Source organism: Myodes glareolus, chromosome 10 (assembly GCF_982192425.1).
Source record: "Myodes glareolus chromosome 10, mMyoGla1.1, whole genome shotgun sequence".
Taxonomy (NCBI): Eukaryota; Metazoa; Chordata; class Mammalia; order Rodentia; family Cricetidae; genus Myodes; species Myodes glareolus.
This window is the reverse complement of record NC_142035.1, coordinates 85868970-85894765: the sequence shown is the minus strand read 5'-3', so window position 1 is coordinate 85894765 and position 25796 is coordinate 85868970. Positions and strand designations below refer to the sequence as shown.

The 25796-nt window shown below is 50.7% G+C and overlaps 1 protein-coding gene and 1 long non-coding RNA gene across 4 annotated transcripts in view; one reads left to right on the top strand and one right to left on the bottom strand.

The window, feature by feature from the left end:
* The window catches only part of Prdm11 (PR/SET domain 11), an 82144-nt gene that overhangs the window by 18583 nt on the left and 37765 nt on the right, over nucleotides 1-25796 (bottom strand). For all 3 annotated transcript variants that reach the window (XM_085696625.2, XM_085696635.2, XM_048428232.3), the window contains exon 5: nucleotides 10158-10225. In XM_085696625.2, the coding sequence (XP_085552751.2) occupies nucleotides 10158-10225 (68 nt within the window). The remainder of the gene's footprint in view (nucleotides 1-10157; nucleotides 10226-25796) is intronic.
* Nucleotides 1869-11581, top strand: LOC125396440 (uncharacterized). Its single transcript, XR_007230804.3, has 2 exons — nucleotides 1869-2139; nucleotides 5621-11581. It is a non-coding gene; the product is annotated as an uncharacterized LOC125396440 (long non-coding RNA).

Below are 25796 nucleotides of genomic sequence, written 5' to 3'. Positions count from 1 at the left end.
AGTCAGAGGAAACCCAGGCCAGCTGCAGCTTCCTTGTATCTTCTACAAACTGCTATCTTCATTCCCAAGTTATGCATTTTGGCCAGGAACTTAAAGAATGGTCTGGATCTAAAGCCACATGTAGTTAGGAACTATCTAGAAAGGATATTACAGGGTAAAATTTGAGGATCCCTGCTTCAAGAAAGTTCTCTCTGTAGTGGAGATAAGCCAGGCCGATGGCAAATGAGAAGACTGCCCTGTGTGGGCACACTCTGGTGAATGGCAGAGGAAGCCATTCTTGTCCTCCAAGACGACTTGGGTCTCAACAAGCAGGGCCCTGCCCTTCATAAGCAGCTATCAAGATCAGTGGGGCTGCAGCTATCAAGAGGCACGTCTCTTCAGGATGCCCGCCCCCTGGACAGCCAGGAGCCTCTCTAGTCTCCACCCAGAAATCATTTCTCTCCCTCGAGTATCAGGTTGAATTCACTGAGTACTATGTCACTTTTGATGTGCAGGAAAATGAAGAACAGCTGACCTAGCGTCCAGGGATGCTTCACTGCCTTTGGCCTACAAGTCCCTGTCTTTCCTTTGTGAGGGCCAAGCGAGGGTCTAGGCATGCCCATGGCGGGGCTTATGAAATCCAGGGAGTGCAAGGGGCTAATTCCTGTTCTGGCGGGGGGGGGGGTTTGTAGGTTTCCTTGGGATGTGAGGAAAGAGAATACACACCAAAACAAAAAGATCCTGGAGCCTGGCTGTGTTCAAAGCGTGACATCCATTTCGTTTTATTGCCATCTTAACAAAAATATTTGAGAGGGCTATCTTGGGTTCCAGCATGGGTAGGCAGGGCAATTCCAGGCACTGGGCTATTACTGGACAAGTCAATGTTCAGTCTGAGGAGGCAGGAACCCCCAAAGAACCACAAATTGGGGTGATGGAGCCCAGGGCCCAGGGGCACGGCAGGTACCAGCCATCCTGAGGTACCATTCGCCTCATGAAGGATGAAGCATGGGGTGTGTTCCTAAACGGCTCTAGCAACAGCCTCAGCAGGCACCAAGTCCAGAAGGCTTTCAGCCCACTTAGGCTCTTAGGGGAAGGCGGTGCTAAAGGTCTGATGGGATCAGTCTCGGGCCAAGAAGCGAAGGCAATGCCACACTTCAATCAGACCTAAGCTTTCAGCTTGGTCTCCCTCCCTAACTCTCTGACCATGCCCCCAAACAAAATACAAAGCTAGAAGTGTATACAGCTAAGTAACTACACAGCCCAAGCAAGCAGAGGCAAGGCATGCTGGGAGGTGGACTGGACACAGCCTCATTAGGAGCCAGTGAGTAGACAGTCTGCCTGCTGGCTCATGAGGCCTGGCCCCTGATCTCCCCACCACTGGCTATGAGGCTTGGGGCCATGGCAGGCTGGTAGACTCATCTATCTCCATGTTGGTTCTGCCCCCTCTCCCAAGTGCAGAAGCTGAGGCAGGGGCAGAGCTTAGGTGAGAAGCATCTAGGAGCACTCTAGGATTGACCTCTAGAAGGAAGCTGGCCGGGTCCACAGCATTGTCCCCCACTACATGATTGTGTCATTGTTGACCCCTAAGATGCATGACAATGCATGATCGGAATGACCAGCAATCAGTGATCCTAAAGACTGTCTCGGCTGCCTCCTCACTTCACTGTTCAGACGGCTCCCTGAGATGGTCTGCCAGGTACAGGCTTGGGAAAAAGCTCACAGTGTGCTAAGAATGCAAGACTGTCTCCTTCCCCACATCAGCACACCCCACGGTCCTGCTTCTTCCCTCCATAAAAGGCAAGTGCAGCAGCTGAGCAAGGCAGGGCAAGCACAGGGCCAAGGCCAGGCTCCACCCACCCGGCTGAGCTAGCCCCGCCCACCCACAGGCCCAACCACCTGGGAAAGAGCAGAATCAGGACCTGGGAGGTCAGCTCTGCTGCAGCCCTGAGTTGGAAGCAAGATTCTTTCAGGTGATGCCCCCTGCCCCAGCAAAGCCTGCTCCACAGGATACAGGATACAGGCAATGAGGAGAGCAACCCTCTAGGCCAAGCAAGCATCAAGCAGGCAGCTTCTCTTGTATCTTGAGCATCTTCCTGAGGTAAAGGGCGGACCTGTACACCCGCTGTTGCTGTTACGGCACAGGAAGCTGGACTGCACCAGGTGAGGAGATGACCATGCACAGGGTCATCAGTCTTGGTTCTGGACCCAAGAGGTTCCCCATCTCAAAGCCAGACACCACGGCATAGAGCCTCCTTGTGCAGACTGGCCAGGTTATAAATTGTGCTTTCTCTTCCGAGACCTGGTAGTCCGTGTGGGGGCTGGTTCTGGGGGATCTGGTGTAGGGTCCAGCAAGGGTGCCTGAGCCTGTGGAGTGGAGTCCATGGGGGCTGCCCTTTTTGGCCCCCGCTGAGATGCCTGAACTGCATCCCGGATCTCCATCAGCGTCTGATACATCTGACCAACACGGCTGTTCAGTTCAGCCATAGCCTGGCTGATGACATGCATGCTGTCGGCCATGTCCTGGTGCACGGTCACCAGCTCCTGACAGAACTGCTGGAACATTTCAGTCTGGTGGGCATGGGCATGGAGGAGATGCCAGTCCAGGTCCATGGTGGATAGGTTGGGATGAGGCTCTGGGGTCCTGCAGGCCTGGGCCTGGGGTGAGGGATGGGACAAGACCTCTGGCTTAGGGCCCAATATCTGGGTCTGACTTGAGGAAGAAGGTGAACAGAGCAGCGTGGGCCTGGCCAGGTGGGCCTCTTCCTCTGGAGGATGTAGGAGGGGCGTCCGAAGAGGCTGCTGTGAGGGCCCAGGAGCCTCCTCATCTTCATCATCTTGGGGCATACAAGGAGAGAAGGACAGATGATTACAACAGGACCAGGGCAGCCCTGGTCATGGGCCCACTTCTGCCACCCCTTAGCCTACAGTGGTGATGCTCACGGAGAAATGCCAGCTCCCAAGTGCCTGGCGTGTGTGGGCCAGGCATTGGGAGAAGGGTGAGCATGAGCTGGTTCCCCCAGCAGCGACAATCCAGGGGGAAAATCCAGTCCAAGGACTTGGCGGTCCCAGCTGCAGTGGCAGGCACGCCATCGAGGGCTCCTGACCTTGACGGTGTCACTGCAGCTCCGCAGCTCACTTCACTCAAAGGAGCACTAATGACTGCGCTGTCGAGCCTCTGGGACCTCTGGCTGGGCAGTTAGCTGGGCAGAGACCCAGACCTTACAGCGCATGGTGAGCTGAAAGCACTGCCCTGTCATAGCTGTAGGTCCCTCGCTGTGAGCTCAGCCTCCCCTCTCTGAGCTCAGCCTCCCCTCTCTGAACCCAGCCTCCTCCTCTCTCTGAGCCCAGCCTCCTCCTCTCTGAGCTCAGCCTCCCCTCCCTGAGCCCAGCCTCCCTTCTCTGAGCCCAGCCTCCTCTCTCTGTGAGCTCAGCCTCCTCTCTCTGTGAGCTCAGCCTCCTCCCCTCTCTGAGCTCAGCCTCCCTTCTCTGAGCCCAGCCTCCTCTCTCTGTGAGCTCAGCCTCCTCCCCTCTCTGAGCCCAGCCTCCTCTATCTGTGAGCTCAGCCTCCCCTTTCTGTGAGCTCAGCCTCCCTTCTCTGAGCTCAGCCTCCCCTTTCTGTGAGCTCAGCCTCCCCTCCCTGAGCCCAGCCTCCCTTCTCTGAGCCCAGCCTCCCCTCTCTGAGCCCAGCCTCCCCTCTCTGAGCTCAGCCTCCTCCTCTCTCTGTGAGCCCAGCCTCCCCTCTGTGAGCTCAGCCTCCCCTCTCTGAGCCCAGCCTCCCCTCTCTCTGAGCCCAGCCTCCCTTCTCTGAGCTCAGCCTCCCCTCTCTGAGCCCAGCCTCCCCTCTCTGAGCTCAGCCTCCCTTCTCTGAGCCTAGCCTCCTCTCTCTGAGCTCAGCCTCCCTTCTCTGAGCCCAGCCTCCCCTCTCTGAGCTCAGCCTCCCCTCTCTGAGCCCAGCCTCCCCTCTCTCTGAGCCCAGCCTCCCTTCTCTGAGTCCAGCCTCCCTTCTCTCTGAGCCCAGCCTCCCCTCTCTGAGCTCAGCCTCCCCTCTCTGAGCCCAGCCTCCTCTCTCTGTGAGCCCAGCCTCCTCTCTGTGAGCTCAGCCTCCTCCTCTCTCTGTGAGCTCAGCCTCCCCTCTCTGCAAGGTGATGCCATAGATGGGAGAGAAGGGCTGGTGTGGGAATCAGCAGGGTTATGTGGGGCAGGCTACCAACCCTGTTGTCCCCCAGGGTGGGCTGCCAGGTCAGACACATCATGACCGATCATGAATGCTTGATCATGTAGAACTTGTGTGACAGACTGCTACTCCTCCCTGAACATAGGGGTCTCTACTTTCAGGTAGCCACATTATGGGTGGATTCCCATAGCAGAAATAAAAATTGTGACAGACTCATCTTGCTGAAAGAGGGTCTCCCTGTCTGGTGTGGGGCTAAAAGTCAGTTACCTCCCAAGAAGTTACTCTTCTAGGTGGTTTCCTCCTTCCTAAGGTCCCTGGGGTCTCATGGGAGTGGCACAGTGAGAGCCTATTGCTTCCTGAGCATGCCCAGTAAGCAGATGCCACTAAGGGTGGGAATGAGCACTCTGAGCTGCCACTACGCCCTTTCCAAGCCTGAGGTCCTAGCCAGGCTGAAACTGGTGACTATTAGTAAATATGGGGGCTCCTGCACCCCAGGCTACCTCTGCTAACCTCATCATCTTTGATCTCTAGGAAACGGAGCGGTGAGTAGGGCAGGATTCAGGAAACAGGCTTTTCTGGATGCCACCCCCTGAGGCTTCAGCAAACCCTGGCAGACCCAGGCTCAAGTCTGGCTCGGTCTCAGGGGCACCTCTGTTTTCTGGAAGATTGTTTTCCTCAGCTGACTAACAAGGAAGCCCGCTTCATCAGGAACACTCTTTCCTACTCCTGACGCTGACTCTGAGAGTGGCCACCTGTCAGAGGCCCCAGCCAAACAGGAAATGAGCAGATTCCCGTGGCAAGGGGCCAGGGTGGAAGGCAGACTCTGTGAAGCACCTTCCTGCGGGCTGTGTGCGGCCCCCACAGCCTGCTCAAGGGCCTCCGGGGAGGAGCGCAGATGAGGGTGGGTGTGGGTGTGTGAAGAGGAGGAAAGGAAGAGGTGGCGTTCTTCAGAGAGGGACTCCAGTGGCTCCCCCTTCTGGTCAACTAGAAAGACTGTAGGAAAGTCCCAGGAAGCAAGAAGGTGGGGCAACAGGGAAAGAGAACGGGCGGGGCAGGGGAGCCAGAGAGAGCATGGGGGGGCCTAGCCAGTCTCAGATGAGCACCAGAGGCACGGACTGCAGAAAAGTGCAAGACTGAAGTGCAGAGGACAAGGCAGACAAGTGACCAGGCAAGCACAGAGAAAGGCCTTTCCTGGGCCCAGCCCTGCACTTGGCTGCTGCGATAGTGCCCCTCCCCCGGCTGGCTATGCTGGGGCTTCCCTGGCTTCTGCAGTTCCTGGAACGTGCCAAGCGCCTTCCTGATGTGGGCTTTGTACATGCTGTTCCCAGCCTGCTCGCCCTCCCCTCCCCTCCTCTGCGCCTCACACCAGGCCTGGTTAACTCTTCCTCACCCTTCGAGTGCCTTCCTCAGCCAGTCTTGGCCTGATCTATTTTACAGCTTCAGCACCTCCTGCCATGTGTTTTGCAGACCCAACACAGAATGAAGACACTGGACCCCACTGGCTGCAGAACAGCAGGCCCCATGTGGGCCCTGGGTATCCCGTACGTCTACACTGGAAATTGGGGATGTCCTGGACTGGGTCAACCTGTATCTGTCTTCTAAGGATGAGCAATAATCTAATTCAAGCAATAGTTCAAAGGTCACCTACAAGTTCCTGCTCAAGGTACAAACAAACAAACAAATGAATGAATAAGTAAATAGCTTGCAATGTTTTAAACAAGCTTATGATTCGGGTTAGGCCACATTCACAGCTATGTGCATGCAACCCTCAGCCCAAAAGTTGGGTGCATCTGAAGCTTTTTAATCCTACAAGTGTCTGTGTGGGTTTTCGATACAGCCCTGTCCTTCCTGTTCCCAAGGCAGCTTCTAACACAGACAGGATGCACAGGACAGAAGTAGCATGCAGGCGTGGAGAGAGCTGGGGAGACAGGGAGGAAGGGGTGCACAAGAGGAAGCAAGCCCCCACACTCAGGCCGCGGACAGGCAGCGATACTCACAGCTGGTAGAAGGGCTGTCGATACCATCCAATTCTGCACTGGAGAAGCTGTGCCCAGCCGGGGCAGTGAGCAGTGCTGACTTGATGGCCCTCCCGTGGACACTGAGCATGATGGGATGGGCGTGGCCCCCAATCCCCGGGCCCGACAGTGACTGCTGCATGAAGGCAAGCTTGTCCTTGGTCCTGCGCTTCATGTCATCCCATCTGTGCTTAATGTCCTTGACGGAGCGGGGAACCTGGCTGACGGAGGTGACTTTCCGAGCTATGCCTTCCCAAATCTTGTCCCTGTCGGCATGGGACAGTCGCATGGTCTCTCTTCCAAAGAGAACCGCTTCGTGACGGGTCACCTCTGTGACCAGAATGTCCAGCTCCTCCTTGGAGAATTTGGGCTTCCTCTTACGGTCCGCCAGGGGCAGCATGTTCCTTGGGTTGAATATCCCACAAAGCATAATTGGGTAAATGACCGTCAACGAGGGTGGTCCTCCTTCCTAATCACAGGCCCCATCTGGGAAGCCAGGGAACACCTGTGGCCACCTAGGCTCCACCACACCCTCCTCCTACAATGACGCCTCTTCCTCCCTCCTCAGAGGGAAGGCAGGAAAACGAGGCAGAAGGAGCCCAGCGACTGCAGGGCAGGGCTACCCTACAGCACCTTGAACTGCACCAGGAAGTTCAAGTTCATTGGACCTTTGCTGCCTCATTCTCCTCATCCAGAGCTGGGGTGCCAACCACAGCAGTTTCTGAAGGCTCCATCTATGTACAGGAGCCTTAACAACTTAAGGGACTGGAAAAATGGCTCAGTGGTTAGCACTGACAGCGGATTAGAGTTTGTATCCCAGCGACCACATCAGAAAGTTCACAAATGCCTCTCATTCAAGCTCCGATGGATCTGTCGCCCCCTCTGGACTTTGTGGGAAGCTGAACATGTGTGCATACACACACATATAAATGTAAAAATTTTGAGAATCGAAAAAACAGCCCTACAGCGGCCTGCAGTGGCCCGTGGCATTGGCTGCTAGTGTCCGTCATGCTGTGGTCACAGAAAGCTTATTCTGTACCTGTGGCTCATTTCCCTTTCCCAGTGTCCCCCACGTCTCCGTCCCTGTATGTGTGCAGAGTAAAACAAGCTCCTCTCCTCCACCAGCTGCTCCTCAAGTGGCATTCTGGGTAAGCTGTGAGGCACCCATGAACATCCTCCAAGAGACATGTTACCCCTGGAAGGACACTAAGGTAGCCTTGAGTTTGCCAAGACTCTTCCACCTGACCTGGTACCTGCTGATCTGGTACCTGCTGACCTGGTACCTGCTCTGGCTCTGGAACCCAATCTTTTCACATTGTGGTTCTACCTACCTTTCACTATAGCTTTGAAAGTTCCACCTGGAGGAACCAGGGTGCTGAGGGAAACCCGGATCCCATCCCATAGGCTTCCAAAGCCACACAGGAGATCGGCACTGCTCAGTTCCTCCAGCCTTCTTTTTCTCCTCCAGGTCAAGGGTATAATCAGGTAAAGGAAAGTGGGGGGCTTCGGGACCCAGCTCAGGGCAAAGTCTTGCACTCAGACAGACTTGTGACTATCCCTGTGGACCACAGGGCCTCTGTAAAACTAGGGCGAACCCTGCAGGGCCCTAATTAAGTCCCTATGGGCACTTACAGAGTCTGTGTTAGGAGATGAGATTACTGTGGAATGTCCAATAATATGCTTACCTTTTACCTCAGTGCAAACCAGGAGTGCCCATGCATGAAGCTCTGCCCATCTAGAATGTCTGAAAGCACTGCCAAAGGCACACATGTCTCAAGTAACCCCCAGAGGCACAAAGCAGCCCTGAGTTGAGAATTAACGCACATGGAGCACCTAACAGAGCTTGCATAGGTTACCACTCAACATGAATAACTATCCCTTGCCTGGCCCACCACTGATTTCCTAAAGGCATCTCTGCATTGCATCACCCCAGGCCCCTGATCCGTGAGAGCACAACTAAGGGAGTCTGTAAATTAATAAGAGCTACCAAAAGCAAGGCCACACACAGACACAGCCACTAGATCCTGGAGCTTTTCCAAGCCTGGACACAGTGCTAAGACCACCAAGGAGCCACTTGGAGTCAGGACACACTAGGGGCATCAGGACAGAGTCATGCTAATAAGGTGGGAGGAGCAGACTCCGGCCCACTGCACCTACCCACAGCTCTGCCTGGTCCCTTGTGCGTTAGATGAAAAAACCCAGGCTTGTAGGTAAAGAACCCTGGCTTGTAGGTCCAGAGACACAGGGCCACGGTCCTCACTTTTCCATGGATGACATGCCATTGAGCAAGACTTTGCCCTGCTCTGGTCTCAGTTCATCATTGGGGCATGGCCACCAGCACAGAGCAATGGCTGTCAGCCTGAGGGGCCACAATAATCATTATAAAGAGCTTGCAAAATTTTGACGTTCCAGATCCATCCCCAACCAAGTTATATCCGCATCCCTGGCATGCTAAATAATGGCTTGGTTGGTTGAGATGAGGCAACACCTCCTAAGGGGCTATGGGAAAGCATTTTCCCCGTGGGAAAGCTCAGAAATGGGGGAAACATGGAACAGGTCAGTTCTCTAAGCAACAATTCCTGGATTTCTGACACCAGGATTTCTGACACCATACATCTGACACCAGGATGTATCAGACACGCTCCTTCAGCGGGCCTGGACCTGACTGTCGTGACCCATGCAAAAACTCAGACAGGCTCTGGTCTGTGCTGTCCATTGACAGCCATTTCTGCAAGGCTTGTACTACTTGCCCCAGGTGCCCTCGACAAAGTCCTGCCCCTCTGAAGGTTCACATCAAAGGCTCCTTCCTATTCCATCTGGACCGTCATGGCTCACGTCTGTGCTTCTCCACCATTTACGCGGTGGCAGGTGTGAGCCTTGCGAGGACGAAGAGGGCAAGGTTGGGCAGGGCTGGACCGGCCTCTTCTCCAGTGCCCATCCTGTGTCTGGACAGAAGCAGTGCTCAGTATCAGGGATACGAGACGCTGCAGAGCTGACCTTGGTAAAGGGGCCTTTGGACAGGAGGAGAAGATGGCTAGGAATGTCCAGCCCAACTTCCTGTGCTGCTTTCAGGGATGACTGACCATTCTGTAGAGGAGGAGGGTCCTGATTCTACACCTGTTCGGTGGCAGTGGGAATGGCTGCACCCTCAATAAGAGGATGAACCCAAACTGCCCCGCAAGCTAGCTGCAGCTCTGAGGGTATGCCGGTGACAGTGAGGCCCCCAAGAGGGACACAGGGAACCTTCTCCTGACTCCCCACTTCTAACCAGCTCTTCCTCATGTGCTCAGACTCCCTGAGACATCTCCTGATGTCCCCACCATAAGTCCCTACAGAACTACACAATGGCAAGGCCTCCAACCCATGATGTGACTGGGCCCCCGGGTCTGGGAAGGCCTCTTTGATTTCCGACCATATCCAAATCCCCTGTCACCACTGAGTGGTACTGAGTCCAGACTGACCCTTTTCCTAACACACACCCACATGCAGCACACAGGCCAGCTCTGGGCCTGGATCCCAACTCAGTGTAGCCACCTGAGGAGGGAGCCCTGTTCAATTCTCTGCTCTCTCTGGTTAGACTTTTAGGACCCTTCTGATGTAAACTTCCGGGCCACAGCCTGGGGTCAGAGTAGGACCACTCTTGTCAGCAGCCAATCCTGTGTGAGTCCTGTGGGAACAGGAGCTGGAGATGGCAGGAGGCTTCACCCCCACACAACCATGGGATGGCTTCTGGGTCTTCCCTGGAGAGATGCCACACAAGCAGCAGAAACCTGCCCCAGGTCCATTCGAGGTGGGGACCATTCTCCTCTTCTGCAGGAATTCTACCAAGAGCCCAGAGCCTCTACAGCCTCTAAGATGTCTGCAGCCCACTGCCCGCAGCAGTTCTGGAGCGGCCTGGAGAGCTCTGAGAGCATGGAAGCCCAAGACGCTCCCTTGGCTCATTCCAGAGGCTGGCGAGGCCCCCTGGGGCCAGCAGGGCTGGGACTCACCTCATCCAGTTGGCCTTGGTCTCGTCGGATCCATCTATGGACTTGTAGCGGTTGTTCTTGTCCACAATCTGGAAAACAGAGAGACTGTCTAGACTGCGCCATTAGGGAAGGGGCTCTTACATGCCTGGGTTCCTTCTTACCCGGGCCAGGGTCCAGTTCCATCCTCAGCTTCACTCTTCCCATTCTCCTACACTGTCCCCAAAACCACCCCAGATGGGGCCAAGAATAATCCTTGTTCTCTTCTCTCCACCAACACCCATTCTCTTAGAGACCCCGAAAAGGCCTGAGAGGAAATAGTCACATCCCTCTCATTTGCACTGTACTTATGAAATCCTGGGCAACATGGCCCAGGAGCGCCATGCTCCCCACAGGTGACAAAAGCTGAATACTGCCCTTCTCTCTCTGCAGTGTCTGTGGGCAATGGGGGCCATCACTGGGCCCCGGGCCTTATGATCTGAAAGGGTTCCTCTTTTCCCCAAACTTCAAATATTCAAGACCCTTGGAATTTGGGGTAGGGTTGTGTCCAAATGTACTCTACAATCTGTACTCCACAATCATTCTGCATATCAAGATTTTTTGCAACATGGGATTCTAGGCTGTCTTGGACTTTCCTTTTGGAGAGCAGGGGTCATTAAAAGACATTTCTAATATAGATTTGAAGCTTGAAGGTGAAGACAGAAAGAGAGGCACTCAGAAAGAAAGATTCACCAAAGAGCATGGGTGTTGGCTTCTCTAAAAATGTTTCTGATTCTTTCTTGACCCACTTTTAAAGCAGCCTACTGTTGCTCTACTGTTGGTCTACTATGGGTCTACTGTTGGTCTACTATGGGTCTATGTTGGTCTACTATGGATCTTTTGTAGTCTACAATCTTCCATTTTGCTCAATGCCTGCTACCATTTTGCATAGTGTTTTTTGAAGCTGAGATTATAAAATTCTCTTCACTGCTTAATGATCACTTCCACATTTCAGTTCTGGAAAATTCTCAGCTTTTACATTTTGAGTAAACCTCTTATTTTCTCCAATCTCTTCTGGTAGAATTTCTATTAAATAAACACAGGATAGCTCCTTCAATCTTTGGTGTCTTTTAATGACCTCTTCATAGTTTACTCTGTCTTCAAGGAAACTTCTCAGAACTCTATTCCAACTCACTAAGTGTCTCTCTGTGCTTACTCTAGTTTCTACCATCTATCAGAGTTTTCCTGTCTTACTTCACTTACTTTTTTGATGTTTTATTTTCATTTTAGTTTGTAACATTTTTGAGACAGAGCTTCTCTAATGTAGCTCAGGCTGGTCTTGAACACCCAATCCTCCTACTCAGTCTCCTGAGTGCTGTAATTACAGGCATTCACCACCAAGCCCAGTGTCTTTGCCTCATTTTTAATGATTAATCTTTCATTTAATAAATAGTTTTTCACTTTCAATATTATTGAGACTTTTGAAGATTTGTTTTCCCCATTTGTCTCTTGGATTTCACAGTGACATGTTCCTTCTTTCTTGTTTCCACATCTTAAATAAGGTATAATTAGCATATAACACAAAATTTTCTAATTGTGGAAAAATACGCTAGATCAAGGCTAGTTCCCTGAGGTCTCGGTAGAGCAGGGCAGCCAAGTCCCCTGACACCAGTGTTAACATTCTACCCATTGTCCTCGAAACAGAGGACCACGTGTCTGTCGACGGAACCCAGACCATGTCACTCCCCACCTCTGGTGTCACCCACTGAGCTCATGATGACGTTCACACGTGTGGTTATAACCTCACAAGCCTGTGCACCCGAGGCCTGCCCACCTGTCGACTAGCCTCAGCCTATGGTTTGAACAGGAAGTGACCTCATCAGGTCCGGGGCTGAGCACACCGTCTCTGGCTGGCGGTGCTGTTTTAAGAGGTGCTGAGAACTCCAAGAGGAAGATCTGCTTGGAGAGAGCTGGGAAGGGTGCACCATGCTGTCCCTTCATTTCTCTCCACTTCCTGTCCACCACGAAGTAAACGTTCTTCTTCACAGGCTCTGACTGCCATGTTCTGCCTCACCACACCACAGGCCCAGGATTAATGGAGCCAAAGACTATGAACTGGAACCTTCAAGACTATGAGCCCAAATAAATTTTCCTTTGGCTAGCTGTTTACGTCAGGTATTTTGTCACTAACATGGCCCCCTCTGCCCCTCGCTTTGCTGCAGCCTGTTCTGAGAAGTCAGTACAGCTGTCATCCACGCCCAGAACCCCTTTTCCACACTCTGAAAAGTAGAAACACTCAGAAATGGTAAGCGGAAAACGTAGCTGGCAGCAAGGGCCAGCAGAATGTCCACTAGTCATGTTCATTGCTTCAGAAAAATTCCACGCTGGGATAGGAAGATGACTCAGTGGGTGCATGTACTAGGACATGGGCCTGACAACTTGAGTTAAACCCCAGATCACAAATGGAGACAGGAAAGAACCAGCTCCTGAGAGCTGCCCTCTGACCAAATGCCTGCACACCCATATACACATATGCACACACACACATGCATACTCACAGGCATACACACATATGTACACATGTGTATGCACACATATGCACACATGCACACATGCATACAACACACACATCAAATAAATAAAAATTATAAATCCCACATAAAGATCACCTCTTCCTCCAACTCCTCCACTTCCTCTCTCCCAGGGTAACCACATTCTGAAGCTGGCAGGGATTTCTCCCTCACCCCTTTTTTGCAAGACACACTTTCCTCTTCTACGAACAACAAGCAACATTGTTTTACAAAAAATCTAGAAAAATCAGACTCTGAACCCCCTCTTGCTTTATTTTTTAAAGAACTTTATTTATTTACTATGTATACAGTGTTCTGCCTGTACACCAGAAGAGGGCACCAGATCTCATTACAGATGGTTGTGAGCCACCATGTGGTTGTTGGGAATTGAACTCAGGACCTCTGGAAGAGCAGTCAGTGCTCTTAACCTCTGAGCCATCTCTCCAGCCCTCTCCAACTCTGCTTTTATGTGAGGCATCTTCACCACACGCTCCCACCACCACAAACTCTGCCAGCCCTTCCTTACTATGATGGTCTGAAATCCCCCTGAAACCCTGGGCTAAAATAAGTGTGTCTTCCTTTCCTCTTTTCTGTTGGGTACTTGATCATAGTAACTAATGCTGAGAAACAGCAGTCAATGTTGGAACTCACAGAAATGGCCCCCAAATGACCATGTTCTCTTAAAAGGTTTCCGTGATGAGCTGTGATATCTGCTTTTGTCTATCTGTGGGTCTCAGACTATATCACCTTTGTAGGCCTTCCTGATCTCTCTGCTGCCACAGTCCTGGTCTCCCCTCACATTCGCTTCATGAGATCCCATTACTTTTTCAAGACCCCAGTGACAAAGATCATTTCTGTTGATGGTATGTCTGCCAGCTGTGAGTCGGATGAGGGACGGGCTCCCTCACCAGGTCTAAAGGGATGGAGGCAAGGCCCAGGGCTCTGCCATGCCCAGAGGCAGCCCTGCTGTCTTCCTTAGCACGTAACATGCTACATTAACATGGTAGTTAACATGTTCACATGGTAGAATCCTTGTGGATGATGGAACAAAGAACCTCTTAAGTAAAAAATAAGACAAAAACCAAAAATCTGACAGTACTGATAGGTTAGTAAGGAAGCAATGAGTGCACACACCGAGCCAGCCTGCACTAACCAGGGCCAGCTGTTAGCTTGCTGGGCTTTCCTCAACCAGCTGAGACACAGTCATCATCACACTCACAGACATCAAATTTCACATTTTCCAAAGGTAACACTCAGAACTTCCGACTCCCCGGCTTTTACTACATTTGACTGTTATCTGTGTGGCTACAGTTTGAACCTGGAATGTTCCCCCAAAGCCCTTGAATTAGTAACTTGGTTCTCAGCTCAGAACTACCGGAAGGCAATGGAACCTTTAAGAGGCAGGGCCTAGTGGGAGGCTTAGGGTCCTGAAGACTTGCCCTTCAAGGTGCTTAGGGAACACTAGTCTCTTCCCAGGGGTCATGCTATGTAGCAGCTTGCTCCCCGTGCTCCCCATTATAATGGACTGCCTCACGGCAGGCCTCAAAGCAAAGCAGTCGGTGCTGGGGATTAAACAGCTGAAACTATGAGCCAGTTCCCAACTTAACTGGCTCACACATCCTATTCCAGCAGCAGGCACTGGGGGTGCAGCACTGCAGTGGGTCCCTTAACTAACAAATGTAAGGTCTTGGGTTCTGTTCCCAGCACCACACACTCACACACTCGGAGTTTGCTGGAGTAGTCAAAACTAACTGGCACGCACTCTCTGTGCAAAGAAGTACCACATTTGAAGCATCCTTCCCAACTTGGCCTTCAGGGACTGCAGGAGGAAAAGCTGGGAGCAAGGCCTTGTCACTCCAGAACCCAGTATGCATGCCCCACCATCACCAGCAGGTGGGCACCAGCACACAGCTACAGCTGGGCTTACAGGATCAGAGGACCTGGGCGACATTCTGCAAACATTCAAATTAGCTGGACCGCTAGAGTAGAGAGAAGTGGGGGTGTTTCTCCTTTGTCTGTGTATGAGCCTAACCAGTAACCATGTTTAAACAATCTCAGAAACGGGGCATTGGGAAGATGAAACAACATGAAGACCTGAGCTCAATCTTCAGGATCAAATAGAAAACAAGCTGGCCACAGTGATGTGACCTTGTAGTCCCGACACTGCGGAGATGGACACGAGAGAATCTCTGCGGCTAGCTGGCCAGCCAGTCCAGCCAATCCACAGGCCTCAGGCCAGCAAGAAACCTTGTTTTAAAAACAAACCAACAAAAATAAAATGGACCTCTAAGGAATGACACCCAAGGTTGAATTCTGACCCCTACACACACGAACACATTTTCCTGCACACACAGGGACATGTGCAAACACATACAATTTAAGACAAAAAGGCCAGACACGCTGCAGCTCAGACTTCCTCTCCTCCACAATCTCCCCAGATAGCAGATGCCCTGGCATACAGGGACCTCCACAGAGTGGCACAAAGTCCGGACCTTATGCCAACACTGCACGCTTATGTCACAGATCCCAGTGGACTGAAATCTCAGCTCATAGGAGCTTCGTGTGTGGCCTCGAACAGGCGTTTCACTGGGCAGACCTCAGTCTCTGGACAACCAGTGAAAACCAAGCCTGCAGCCTTGCAGCCTTGCAGCCTTGCAGCCTTGAGCACCCAGAAGGCATGAGGTCAGTGGTGACTGTCAGCATCATGACTCTGACTGCCATTAAGGAAAAAACTAAATGGTCCTTGTTGTTAATTCAACAAGGAATTAACGACAATTTTGCGGCGTCTGCTGGACAACACAGAGTGGTACTAATGACCTTTCTGTCCCTTACAGCTTCAAGAGAGCAGAAGGACATAGCTGGGCTGGGACCAACATGGGGAAGCCTCTATGGCTGGTTCAGCCCTCAAGGTTTTCTGGGGGATGTTCCTTGGTTTAGCTTTACTACAATTCAGGATTTTCTTGATTCAAGAACTCAGTCATTCAGCAAGTTCCATCAGGAGAGCAGCTAAAGTACCAAACTCTAGGGATTAAAGTGGTGAGAACCAGCGGTCTCAGTCACTGTTCTACTGGTATGAAGAGACACCACGACCAAGGCAGTTCTTATAAAGGGATGCATTTAACTGGGGGCTTATTGTTTCAGAAGTTTAATCCATTATCATCATGGTAGGGAGCATGGTGGCATGAGGCAGTGCTGGAGGAGAGAGAGAGAGAGAGAGAGAGAGAGAGAGAGAGAGAGAGAGAGAGAAACACTGGGCTTGGTGTGGGCTTTTGAGACCTCAAAGTCCACCTCTTTCCTGCAACAAGACACACTTCCTAATCAATCTAGTCGTCCTAATCAATCTAGTCCTTTCAAACAGTGCCACTTCTGGGGACTAAGCATTCCCCAGGCTAATATATGAGCCTATAGGGGCCATTCTTTTTCAAACCATCCCCCAAATGCTTGTAGTCATATCATAATGCAGGAATGCACTCGGTCCAACTTCAAAAGTCGCCACAATCTATCACTCTCAACACTGTCTAAAGGTCCAAAGCTCTTCTGAGACTCATGACAATTTCTTAATTGTAATGCCCCATAAAATCAAAATCACAAAGAAGATCACGAACTTCCGACATACAACGGCTCATGATATACATTGCCATTCCAAAGGGTAGGAAAGGGAGCACAGTAAGGAAATGCTGGACCAAAGCAAGACCGAAACCCAGCAGGACAAACCACAAGTTCTGTATCTCTGTGTCTGATATTAAAGCACTCTTCACATAACCAACGACTTACAGCTTTGTTGACTACAACACACTTCTCTCTCTTAGGCTGGTCCACGTGTGGTCTGCAGTTTTCCTCGGCAGGTATCCCGTCCAACATCCTAGAGTCTGTTTTAGATGGCTTCCTTCACTGCTTACGCTTCCTTTAATCCTTGTCACAGGTTAGAACCTTAGCTGGGTGGAGTCTCATTCTGAGGCTGACTTTACTTCTGACAACAGGCTTTTCTTTAAACTTTTTATCTCCCTGAGCACAGGATTTGACTCCAACATTACATTTGTGTTTCTCTTTGTCCAGTTTTCATAATCAGTCTAAATAAATGATTGCTAATAGCCACACAACACAATCAAGACTAGGCTGTCTTAAAACCTCCTCTGCCAGGTCCACTAATTCAAAACTCTTCAACTTAGTCTCAGGTAGATTTTCAGGACAAGAGCAAAAAGCAGCCACACTCTTTGCCAAAATACCACAGGAACAGTCTCTAGGCTGCTTACTGATGCTCTTCATCTCTGAAACCTCTTGATTTGGGGCTTCACAGTACAAATTACCCCCAGCACTGTCTTCTATGCTCCTCCTACCCCCACTTAAAGCATCCAACGGCTTTCCTAGTCCAAAGTCCCAAAGTCTTCTATGTTCCTCCAACAAACAGGATCATCAGGCCTGCCACAGCAATACCCCAGCCTCTGGTACCAACTTCTGTCTTAGTCACTGTGCTATAGTTATAGAGACACCATGACTAACGCAACTCATAACAGAGAACATTTAATTGGGGACTTGCTTACAGGTTCAGAAGTTTAGTCCACTGTCATCATTTCAATAAGCAATGAGTACTTCCTCTTACTGCTCTAAATCTGCTGCTTGTCAGATTCCTTTCTGTAAAAACACCTTAGTGAGGCCTGACTGGCACACCCACTGCTGTGCATGTGTAAAAGGCAGCTCTTGATGCACCTGGGAAGAAGTGCATACCACAAGACATCAGCACAGCCCGTGCCCGTCGCCTCCTGGGGTTCTTGCTGCTTCTGCCTTAATGGTCATTGTTACTGTGGCTCCACCAAGTGTCCACACTGCCCTCGGCAGCTCTGACACAGCCCTGAGCTCTGTGATAACTCAAAGACCTGTTGTCTTATATGATAAGCACCTGGCACACCCTGACAGTGCTTTGCTTCCCTGTGTTCCAGCTCTCAGCAACCGTCTGCCTTTCTGCCTCTGCCTCCAGGAGTTTGGCGATTTCAGACTCTTCCTAGAACTGCCACCAGGGTGGGTTTCTTTACGTCTGTGCATCCACTGCCATAAACAACAGTATGTCTTTTTTTAATACTTAATAGGGATATATCTCAAGATCCAGCTATGCCACTTTGGGCATATACCCAAAGGATGCTCCATTCTATCACAAGGGCACTTGCTCAACTAAGCTCATGGAAGCTTTACTCATAAAAACCAGGAACTGGAAACAACCTAAATGTCCTTCAACCAGAGAATGGATAAAGAAAAAGTACATGTACACAATGAGTACTATTCAGCTCCTAAAAACAATGACATCATGAAATTTGCAGGCAAATGGATAGAATTAGATAAAATCACTCTGAGTGAGGTAACTCTGACCCAGAAAGACAAATATGGTATGCACTCACTCGTTAAGTGGACATTAGCCATAAAGTAAAAGAAAATCATGCTATGGCTCAGTGGTTAAGAGCATTGCCTGCTCTTCCAAAGGTCCCGAGTTCAATTCCCAGCAACCACATGGTGGCTCACAACCATCTGTAATGAGGTCTGGTCCCCTCTTCTGGCCTGCAGGCATACAAACAGATAGAATACTGTATATATAATAAGTAAATAAATAAATATTTTTTAAAAAGAAAGAAAATCATGCTATAATCCACACACCTAGAGAATCTAAGTAACAAAGAGGGATTAAAGGGTGCGATCTCCTTGGGAAGAGGAAACAAAATAGTTCTGTGGATGGACTTGGGGTGGGCGGGGTTGGGAACAGGAGGGATGAACTGGCAGGGGGAGAAAATACTGGGAGAAACTACTGGAACTGAGAGGCATTTTGGGGGCAAGGTGGAAATCTAGTGTGATGGAAACAACATGGAATCTATGAGAGTCACCCTATCAAATACTCCTAGCAATGGGAGCACAGAGCCTGAATTGGACATCTTCTGTAACCATACAAGGCCTCAGATTGAGGGAATGGAACATCAACCCAGCCACAAAACCTTCAACCTAGTTTGCCCTGCTGCAGTGTTCCGGGACTGGAGCCTAGCAGAATCATCAAAGAGACCAGAGAGACTCCATCCAGCAACTGATGGGAGCAGGCGCAGAGACCCATAGCCAAATATTAGGTGGCACTTGGGGAATCCTGTGGCGGGAGGAAGGATCAGAGGGACCAGAAAGCCAGGGACATCATGAGAACATGGCCCACAGAATCAATTGACCAGAACTCATGGAGGCTTGCAGAGATCAGAGAACCTGTATGGTTTTCTACGCATATGTTATGGTTGAGTAGCTTGGTGTTCTTGTGGGATTTCTACAGGGAGAGTGGGGGCAGATGCTGACACTTTTGCCTGTTTATAGGACTCTTTTCCTCCTACAGGTTTGTCTGGTCCCTTTGATTTGATGGTATGCACCTCGTCTTGCTGTAGCACATTACGCCATGTTTGGTTGATGCCCCTGGGAGGCCTGCTCTTTTCTGAGGGGAGGTGGAGGGGGCATAGATCTAGGGGGAAGGGGAGAGAAGGAGAAGGGAGGAGGAGGGGAGGGAGAGGAAACTGTGGACAGGGTGTGATATGGGATGCCCTTCTGTATATGTGTTGCTTTTATTGGTTGATGAATAAAGCTGTTTCGGTCAATGGCTTAGCAGAGTAAAGCCAGGCAGGAAATCTGAACAGAGATACATAGAGAGAGAGTAGGCGGAGTCAAGCAGACACCAGCCAGTCACTGAGGAAACAAGACATGTAGAAAATGAGGTAACACCACAGCCATGTGGTAATACATAAACTAATAGAAATGGATTAATTTAAGATGTGAGAGCTAGCTAGAAATATGCCTGAGCCGTCGGCCAAATAGTGTTGTAACTGATATAGTTTTGTGTGATTATTCGGGTCTGAATGGCCAGGAAATGAAAGCAGAGTCTCCGTTTACATAATGGTGTCCAGTGTAAGGTATCGGGCAGGTCCTTCTTGTTGGCAAAGATGAGGATTATGGTTCCTCATCTGTCGATCACTGAGAATGTGGTGCAGCTAGGATGGAATGCATGAGAGAATGATAAAAAAATCAAATAATAATAATAAAAGCCTTGGAGATGCAGTACATGAGGCCTATTCACACCTAGATCTTACATCCAAGTCCATTCTCTAGCCCTTCCCCAAACCATGTGAAGTTGGCCGAGGACAATCATCTGTCACCTGGCCCACTGGGCATCAACACTCATAACTCCAGGGTATCTACTGGGGCCTGTGTGCTTGTTTCATACATGGAAGCTCGAGCACAGACAGAAAGGATGATGGGCTCAAAGCCACACTTCCATCCAGTTGAAGAGCCAGGACCTGAACTGTTCTGAGCCCTCTGGCCACTCCACACAGTACTTCCCCTTGAGAGTCCCATGGTTCTGCCAGGGAAAGGCACCCGACCCCACTGAATCAGTCTCAGGATCAACAATCCACCCCTTCCTCCGGGTGAGGAGTGGGCTCCTGGGGAAGCAAGGCATCTTCAGGCCCTACAGTGGACCTCAGGACTGGCAAAGATGGTTTAGAGCAGGAAGGACTGTGAGCAAGGATGGAAAGAGACCTAGAAGAAGCTGCCTGCCCTAGAAGTCACGCAAGGGGAAAAGCAAAAGTGGATGTGAAGCACCATGCTGCAGCGTAGAAGAGTTTTCCCAGACAGAGCGACAGCAGTGAGCCACATCCTGGCACCTCTGCAGTCACAGGGGACAACCAATCCTGCACAGATACTGTGTCACAAAGCTGAGGTGCTGGGGAGAGGTGACCTGAGTTCATTCTGGGTTAATCAGGACAGAGCACGATCCTAAGGACATCTGTCCTTGCAAGACACACTGTGACCCACAAAGTGGGGGCGTTGCCCGTCTGGTCCTTTACAGAAAACACTAACTGGCCATGTCTCATGACACTGAGGTAGCTGGTGTCACAGAATACTTGACTTTGCACCACCAGTTACCACTGCTTGTCACTAGACAGTGGCCAAAGGACAGATGCACACTGTGTAAGTACACAAATGCTCCTTTCCGACAAAACTCCAGAAAGTAATAGTAATAGTAACCAAGGATGTCCCCTCAAAGCCAGACACAAACACGGGGGAAACAGAGAGATCACTGCGGCTAGGGAAGTGGCTCAGTGGACAAAGTGCTTGCCGCACAGATTCAGAGTGTAGTTCAAACTGGGCAGGCGTGGCAGGTACTCAGGAAGCAAACAGGGCATCCCAGGAGAGGAGAAGCTAGCTTTAGATTTAGCAAGAGACCCTGTCTCATTAAATGAAGAGGAGAGCTACTGCAGAAAACAGTGCATGTCTGCTGCAGGCTTCCACAGAAATGCACATTACACATACGCACATGAGAGAATGACGGGGTGGGGGGGAGAGCTCATGTAAGGCAAGCAAAAGTGTGCAAAGTGGTGAGTATCCCAACCCCAGAGAACCTGGGTATTTAGAGATTCTAATCACTTGACCAGAAACACTACCTGTGAAGCTAGTGTGCCACATTCGAATGATTTTGTTGGTCTCAACTGTGTGGAGGGTTCCTCGCTCTAGTCACTCTATCGGCAAATTTCTTTCTAATGCTGCCTTCCCCCCCCCCCACAATACCCTGTAGAGAAAGATACAACACTGCTATTGGCAAAATGTGTGATCTCCAGGCAAGGGCCTTCATTAATGGTTTTACTCTTGCAGCTGGGGAAATCTGAATATGAAGTAGCGACAAGACAGCATTGCACACATGAGACATGCCTGGAGTAATAACCTGGAATGATCTACGAGAGAGGCCAGGCAACTACTGACGCAGATCACATGCGGCATGTCCCTACCCCATTTTCACACACCCCTGTGAACTAAGAATGGTTCATGTAATATAAGGAAGACAGCCAAGTCAAGCTCTGGCCTTTGCAGGCACACACACACACACACACACACACACACACACACACACACTCACATGCATAGCACTTGCTCACCTTTACACACTCCTGCACACACACTCCAATCTGTCTCAAATGTCCCCTCCTTACTCGCTGAACAAGTCTGAGGTTCTGTGCTTCTCTGAGCCCCCTGAGGCATAGCCTGCTAGCTCCTGGCACCATCATGAGACCCCATTTTTCTCCCTCTCTCAGTTGTAATACCCCACTGTGGTCTATTTTCCACACCTTGCTAGGCTGCCCTAAATCCTCTCTGGAACAAAACATGGACTGGACAAAACACACACACACACACACACACACACACACACACACACCAAAAAAAACCTATAAAACTTAAAATAGAAGCCTTTACTGGTTCCGCTTTCTTCTGCCTCTTTTCCAAACCACAGGGCTACACAGTGACTCTAAGCACCTTGGGCCTGCAGCATTGTCCCGGCCTGTAGAATCTGGGGGTGGGGGGAGTCTGATCCATGATTTACAGCAGGATAAATTCCACTGGGCTGACAGAGCAGACAAAGGGGCGTATCTTGTCAAAGCAGTCAGAACTGAGTGCACAACTCATGCCAGGGCAGCAAGGCGGTGGAGAGTAGCCTTCCATTCCTGTCAACCCAGGGCCTCACGTGGAGTCAGCACACAGTGAGGCCAGGTCTCCAATTGAGAAGACTCTGAGAGGGAATTGATGCTGGGCAAGAGAGGGAAGAAAAGATCCAATCAAGAAAAGCAGGAAGGGAAAGGCACAGAAGGCAGGGAGGTGGAGAAGACCAAGAGGCTGGTGCAGCTCCACCTAGCTGCTTAAGTTTTGTATGCAGTGGCCCGAATCTCACCCCCAGCAGAATGGCAATACCTTGTGCGCAGGAAGCACACTGCAGAAGCTTGAGCAGTGTTAGCAGTGCTGAGTTCCTCCCTGGCCCGGAGCTCACTCGCTTGACTAGAGTGGCTAACCAGGAAAGCCCAGGGACTTTCCTGCCTCCACCTCCCCAGTGCTGGGATTACACGAGGGAACCACCACAGCAAGCGTTCTTACATGGGTTCTGGGGATCAAACTCAGATCCTTATGCCCCTGCAGTAAGAATTTAGCAATAGCGCCATCTCTCTCTGCAACTGCAAACAAGGGGGCAGGGCTTTGAAAACTAGGAAAAAGGTCAAGAGAAAGATAACAGCAAGGAGCGCTTGGGAACAGGAGCTGACGAATGAGTGCAGCTTATTTATGGTGCAGGGTTTCCAGAATCCAGCCCCAAATCAGCATCACGGTTCAGATCTTTCCTTTCCTTTCTGATTTACCATCTTAGTCGGCCAAGCTGCTCCCTGGGCTTCTCACTGAGGTCCAAAGAGCCACCCCAACACATGTGGGAGACACACACACACACGCACACGCGCTCTTACTTTCTTGAGCCTTTCTAACCACCTATTCTCTTCCAGATTTGGTATCACACACTTCTTGAGATTCTGAAGGTCAAATTCCTACCATGAGGCCCAGCCATCTACCACCTTGCACATTCCTGCCATGCGGCCCAGCCATCTACCACCTTGCATATTTTAGCAGATATCCCTGACCCACATGCATCCTCCATTAGTCTACGTTTCCTATTGCTTCAGGAAAACAAACACCCACACATAAACACGCATGCACACACTTTGAACAAAGCAAATATATTCTCCTACAATTCTAGAGATCAGAACTCCTCCAGTCAAGAGCCTGTCTAATTATCTCCACATCTATAGGCCACCAGCATCCCTGTCTCCTGAATGGAGAAATAGATAAAAGGAGGGCATGACTTCTCTGAAGGGGTCGAGGTTTTTATTATAGATATAAGGGAGATCACAGGCAGAGGTATCTAGAAGGGTCCGGACTGAAGGGGTAGGCCAAGAGAGGAAGAGAGAGGAATCAGGAATCAAGAGGCCAGGAGCGAGCCAGGAGACCAAGAGACCAAAAGGACCACTTAGTCAAAATGGCTGGGTTATATAGAGAAGAGAAGCTGGGGAAAGGAGGCCAGCCCAGGCGCTGGGCTGGAAAGTTCAGAGTAGAGGGTAGGGTATACCAGCCAGAAGGATCCTGTAACAGGTAGGGACTGAGGGAGACTAGCAGCCGAGTCTGCTCTGATGTGTTAATAGGCACCTCGGTGAGCTGTGACCTAACATCTCCCAGCCTCTTCCACTTCTGGAAGGCCAGCAGGGACCATGTCCCCACATCTGATTTGACCCTGACCCTCCTGTCTCCCTTCATGGAAGAATTGTGTAATTACCTTGAACTGAGTCAGAAAACCTAAGATCATCTCCCTGACTCCAAAAGCTCACCATAACCACAGATGCTGGCACCTTCTACCACCTAAAGAGCCACGAGTTCGGGGGACTAAGGAAGGAAGGGTCACTTCGGTTCACAATCCCAGAGTCCATCATGGTGGGGAAGTCCCACGGGCAAGAGCGCAAGGCAGCTAGCTGCACTGCGACACGGTCTGGAAGCAAAGAGGAGCGAGCACCTGCGCTCCACCCATTCCATTGTATACAGTCCAGGATCCCTGCCCAAGGAATGCTGCCACCCACAATTAAGATGGGCCTTCCCACATCAATCAACCCATAAAGATAATCCCCCCACAGGCATGACAGCTGGTCTCCTAGGTGACTCCAGATCCTGCCAAGTTGGCAGTTAACACTAGTCTTCCCAGAGACATTATTTGACTACTACACGATGGACAACATGCTGACCTGCTCCTTTCCATACCCATTTGCTTCTCCAGACCCTTCCAGAGGCGCTACGAATGCATATGGCTCCGGTTTCTTTGCAAAGCGCTCCTCCTGCCGACGCTAAGCGTGCTAATGCCTAGTGGCTTCCTCTAATCACCATCCCCCTCTCTATCTCTCTCTTCCATTTTTGAGCTCTAACCTAATTTCTGAGAAGTTGTGCTACTGGCCACTGCTCTGCTAATCAGGTGCCCAGCTCCGGCACTCTCCTACAGGGGGTAACTGATAAGCCTTTGTTGCAGGCTGCAGTCCTAGGAATTGCACAGCACGTAGCACCGACCTGGCCTCTGTCTGTAGGTACCAGTAGCACAACCCCACCCTGAGCTGTCAACATTTGCCAAATACCATGTGGGTACAAATTCTCAGGTTGAGGCCTACCACTCCTGCTCATGTCACGATGCTCTTGCAGGCGCAAGAGCCAACAGATGCTCCTGAGTCCTGTCATCCTGGGCTTGAGCATGAGCGCCACTGACCCCCGCCCGCAGCCTTCGTAGAGTTCTCTTCTTGCTATGCAAACAGGCTGCTCCCTTGGTCTGCTTCTCCTGCAGTGACACTCTCCCATGCTCCATTTTGGATTGTTAACTGTTGAAGTCCCTTGGCATTGAGTCTGGGTCTCATTCACCTCTACTAGCCACCCACAAACAAAAGTAACATCTCTGTACTTCCTCTGCAGGTTCCAGAACTGGACATCCACCTGCCTGCCACATCACCATTCAACAAGACAATGACCAGAATCACAATCGTTCTTAATCTTCTCTTCCGCAGAAGTTCTCAGGAGTGAAGGCATCTCTACCCACCTGCTGGGTGAGAGGCAAGGAGGACCAAAGTTGTCTCTGGCACTTGGTTCCCTTACTGAAGCCATCCTATCCTCACTGGAGCTCACCCCCATCCAGGCCTAAGTCAATCTTCCTTCACCATGTCTTTTTCCCATCTCCAGCCATGCCACCTCCAATGCAGGTCTCTGCTTCCTAACCAATGCCACATCTCTGCCCCAATCAGTTCCATAGGCTGCAGCAAAAGTTGCTGTCAAAACATTAACGTGGGGTTGGGAACGTGCCTCCGTGGACAGTGTTTGCTGTGTAAGCATTTAGCCCTGAGCTGATCCCCAGGACCCAGGTAAAAACCCAATGCTGTGCTATGCGCCTGTAATCCCAGTGCTGGGAAGTAGAGACAGGAGGACCCTTGGGGGGTCTACTGGCCATCCAGTCTAGCTGAACTGGTGAGCTCCAGATCAGAGAGAGACCATTTTAAAAATAAGGTGCAGAATAGTCAATAGACATTGACCTCTGACTCCACACAGGTACACACATAAACGCACACCACCACAACCCTGAACACATACATACACAGCAAAACAAACGAACAAGGAAATGTGATCTGGTCATTCCTCATTTCTTGAAACAATCTGGAAACTTCCCACAGTCCTTCAAGGAACGAAGTCAGCACTGGGCCCCACATGGTACATGACCTGG